The sequence below is a fragment of the Otolemur garnettii genome, unplaced genomic scaffold (assembly GCF_000181295.1).
Source record: "Otolemur garnettii isolate 467f Iridium unplaced genomic scaffold, OtoGar3 scaffold00018, whole genome shotgun sequence".
NCBI lineage: Eukaryota > Metazoa > Chordata > Mammalia > Primates > Galagidae > Otolemur > Otolemur garnettii.
This window is the reverse complement of record NW_003852413.1, coordinates 27,247,113-27,251,290: the sequence shown is the minus strand read 5'-3', so window position 1 is coordinate 27,251,290 and position 4,178 is coordinate 27,247,113. Positions and strand designations below refer to the sequence as shown.

The 4,178-nt window shown below is 48.2% G+C and overlaps 1 protein-coding gene across 1 annotated transcript in view; it reads right to left on the bottom strand.

Moving 5' to 3' along the window:
- B4GALNT2 (beta-1,4-N-acetyl-galactosaminyltransferase 2) overlaps positions 1-4,178 on the bottom strand; it is a gene marked incomplete at its 3' end in the record, with an annotated part of 52,818 nt that overhangs the window by 12,481 nt on the left and 36,159 nt on the right. Inside the window, 3 exon segments of the mRNA XM_003786698.2 lie at positions 125-344; positions 2,794-2,934; positions 3,786-3,973. Coding sequence (XP_003786746.2) covers positions 125-344; positions 2,794-2,934; positions 3,786-3,973 — 549 coding nt within the window.

The window sequence follows — 4,178 nt, the reverse complement described above, 5'->3', positions numbered from 1 at the left end:
CCACCTTAGGTGTATGTGGCTGGCGCCTTAGCCGCTTGAGCCACAGGCACCGAGCCAAGAGAGATCAAACTTCTGAGGCTAATTCACAACCCAGCTCCCTTCCTCACTCTTCCAAACTTCCCACCTGAGTGAGCCACTCGTTGCAGGCGGGGATCGAAGCCAACTCTTTGGAGTCGCTCTGTGTGGGCCAGGAAGAAGTTGACAACGCCACTAGTCAGCACACAGCTGGGGAAGCCTTCCAGGGGCTGGAAAGATCCTTTCCTCTTGTGAAGGCAGTCTCCATTCTCACTCTGTTCCAGGAGCAGCTTAAACTGGAACACATTGCCCAGAACACTGCCTCCTACCTAGTCAGTGGGCAGAGAAACCCGTATTAGAGAGCATATACTCAACATTCGTCCTGCCACTTCCAGGAAGCCTTGTTGGATTGGACCTCAGTTATAACAAGAATTGCACCCTTGCTGTGTCTATCCTTCAGATTATCCCTCGGTTCTTCTCTTTTTGCTATTGTGGCCAACTTTTACCATACTCCTGTTGGGTCCTTTGGAAATTTGAATTCTTCCCTACCCCAGAAAATCTAGCTGGTATGAACAGCACTTACTCCAAGTCTGAACAGCAGACAACTAGTACCTGCACTCTGCTCACATGACAGCAAACTCACTCTTTCCAGAAGAGGGTTACTCACTCCCCTCCATTATGAGAGCAATGTTTGATCAAGCATGTGCCGGGCAGCCTATGTGCAGTGGTCTATCCGCAAGGCCCCCACTTATTAGTTTTCTTGCAGAGAGCAGCTTGTCCCAAGCTAGCTTTCTCCCATTCTCCCAGCTCTTACCTCTCTGAGCTGCCTCTCCATGCTCTCATGGGACATACCCTGTATTTGCATTTGAGCCTGAGCAAAACAGGATGATCAAGGACATCTATTCCTTCCTGAAACAACTTTAATCCTCTTAGGATGACATGGTAAAGTCTGCTCATTGTCCCCCACACCATTTTTCTCTTTCTCCCTTTTAGTAAATGAGTTCTCTGAGTTTTAAGTGGACTAAATTAAGATAGTCAATGAATCAACCAAAGAGTGCGTTTGCCCACCTACCTGGAAGCAAAGTTGGACCATGTGATTACGTTCTGGCTAACAAGATATGATTTAGAACTCGTGCGTGCCACTCCTACATCCCATCCTTCAAAGAAACCACTTGCCCTCCACTGCCTCTGTCCCGCTTCTGGATGTGGTGCTGGGGCCATGAGGATGATGGAGCCACAACAGAAGCAAGTTGGTCCAGGAAAACTGACTCGAGTTCCTTTGAAGGCACCTTACACAAGCAGGAACAGCACCTTGTCTCTTGCTTCAGCTATTAAGGGTCTCTATGAGTCACCAAGGGATGTCTTAGTTGAGCCAGATGCTTTGGGGATTGTCTGCTTGCAGGAAGAGTTAGGTATGGCCACGATGCCACTTACTTTCTAATCCATTTTTTCTTTTTTCTTCTCTTTTCTATACTGAATTGACTTTTAATATTTTTATTTATTTATTTATTTTGGGACAGAGTCTCACTATATTGCCCTGGGTAGAGCGCCATGGTGTCACAGCTCACAGCAACCTCAAACTCTTGCACTTAAGCCATTCTCTTGCCTCAGCTTCCCAAGTAGGTGGGACTACAGGCACCCACCACAACTCCTGGCTATTTTTTCTTGCCGTTGTCATTGTTGTTTAGCTGACCTGGGCTGGGTTCAAACCTGCCACCCTCGGTGTACATGGCTGGTGCCGTAACCACTATACTACAGGCACCAAGCCTATTTTTATTATTATTTGCCTCCCCCCCCCCTTTTTTTTTTGACAGAGCCTCAAGCTGTCCCCCTGGGGAGAGTGCTATGGCATCACAGCTCACAGCAACCTCCAGCTCCTAGGCTCAAGTGAGTCTCCTGCCTCAGCCTCCCAAGTAGCTGGGACCACAGGCGCCCACCACAATGCCCGACTATTTTTTGGTTACAGCTGTCATTGTTGTTTGGCAGGCCCAGGTTGGATTTGAACCCACCACCTTAGGTGTATATGGCTGGCACCTTAGCCACTTGAGCCACAGGTGCCGAGCCTGCCTGCCTTTTTTGAAACAGTCTCATGCTGTCATCTTGGGTAGAGTGCCATGGCATCATCATAGCTCACAGCAACCTCCAACTCTTGGGCTCAAGCAATCCTTCTGCCTCAGCCTCCCCAGTAGATGGGACTACAAGCACCTACCACAATGCCCAGCTAGGTTTTTGTCTACTTTTAGTAGAGATGAGGTCTTGCTCTTACTCAGGCTGGTCTCAAACTCCTGAACTTGGATGATCCACCTGCCTTGGGCTCCCTGAGTGCTAGTATTATAGGCATGAGCCACCACACGCACAGCCTTCCTCTTTTTTAATGTCCTTAGGGCCATGTGTACTTCTAAAGCTTTGTGCCATTTACATTTTTTCAAGTGTTGTGTGATAGAAGGAGAACGCTGCTCTCTTTCATTGCTCATCAGTCCTGGAGGAAGTTGGAAGTGATACATACACACACCATTTTAAAAGCAGAACAATTGTGAATTGGTGGAGGCGTAATTTGCTCGATGAAAAGTAAGCGTGGAGGCAGCAGCAGAACTCTGCCTCTGCTGATTCCTGCTGCCATGCCCTCACCCTCCACCCCAGAGTTGTGCTGGCTTAGTCATCTCCTCCATCAGCCCCTCTCCCTCCCCTCTTCCCTCATCTGCTTTCCTCTCTCTGCTCTCCCTCCTCATCCTTGTCTCTATAGATCACAGCGGGATGAAGCTGGCAACTGTCCCTTACCACATCCAGTTCAGTTTTCTCCAGGACATCTACCAGCACCTCGATCTTGGTCTTGTTGTTAAAGAGAAAATCATCATCTACCCAGAGAACATATTTGGTGGTGACCTGAGATATGGCCAGGTTCCTACCGGCAAACCAACCCTGTAGGTGGAAGAAGTTAGATCAGTGGGTGCCTGTCCTGGCTATATATTAGAGGCACATGGGGAGCTTTCTAAATGCCCAGTGGCCAGGCTGCCTGCAAATAAACAAATTCGGTCAGAATCTGTGGGGGTAAATCCAAGCTATGGCCAAGGTTGAAAAATCAACTGGGACCAGGGAGTCCATGTCTCAGAGAAACACTGGAAGGGACAGCGACTACTTAGATCAGAGATCGAGACAAAGAAAGACTAGAAAGTTCCTTCCTTGGCCCTGTGGACTTTACGAATTGACTGAAGTCCTTTTTTACCTGACAGTTTCCCTTATCTCCTGGAAGATGTTGAGTTTGGGGGCCTCTGGTATATATAAGATCCATTTCCTTCTTTGCCCCTATAGGAAAAGGAGGAAGAGAAGAAAAAGAGGGAGAGGGAAAAGGAATGAAGAGAAAAAGGAGGAAGAGGGAAAGGGATGGAGGGAGAGAGAAACTGAGGCAGGGGGAAGGAGACAGAGAGAGATAAGCCCTAGCTTGGGTGGAATTATGGGGATAAGAGATTGTTTTGCTGTTGGATCTATGTGTCAAGAAGCCTTGGGATGTAAAATACCTCAAGTCACTTATAAAGACACTAATTAATCTCCATACCAAAAATGACAAGTGCAGAAAAGCATGGGTGAGCCCATTTTTCTCTGAATTAGGAATCAGCCAGGGGACCCAGAGGACAGTCCTCACCCTCTCCCACTCCAGGACTCTGTATCCTTGGGAAGATGACTGAAGTGGCCCCTTCCAGGGCAGAACCTGACTCTGGGGCTTTCTTATCCTGGACACAGGTTCCCCCCCGCCCCAATCTAGCAAGACATACCTTCCCAAAGGGCATGGTGTAATACTCCACGTGGCTGTCTTCAATGTTCAAGGGCTTCTTGCTATCGTCAGCCACTATCACAGTCAAGTCTGGGTAATACTCTCGAATACTCCGGAGCATGGTCATGAACTTGTGGGGGCGAAGGAAAGTCTTGGTGGCAATGGTCACCAGGTTTCTGAGCTTCCTCTCTGGACAGAAAAGGGTGGCTGTCAGAGCTCTATCCTGCAGGAAATCTCATGGTCTGGCTTGTTTTGTTCTCAAGGCCTCTTTAAGCCACAACCTGTCAGTGTTTGTGGCCTTCATGCCTCTTGTGGAAGGGAGGTGCTTGATAGGAGTTTGTTAGTGGGACTGGAAAATAAAGACATTCGCAACATATCCCATTTTGTTGAATTT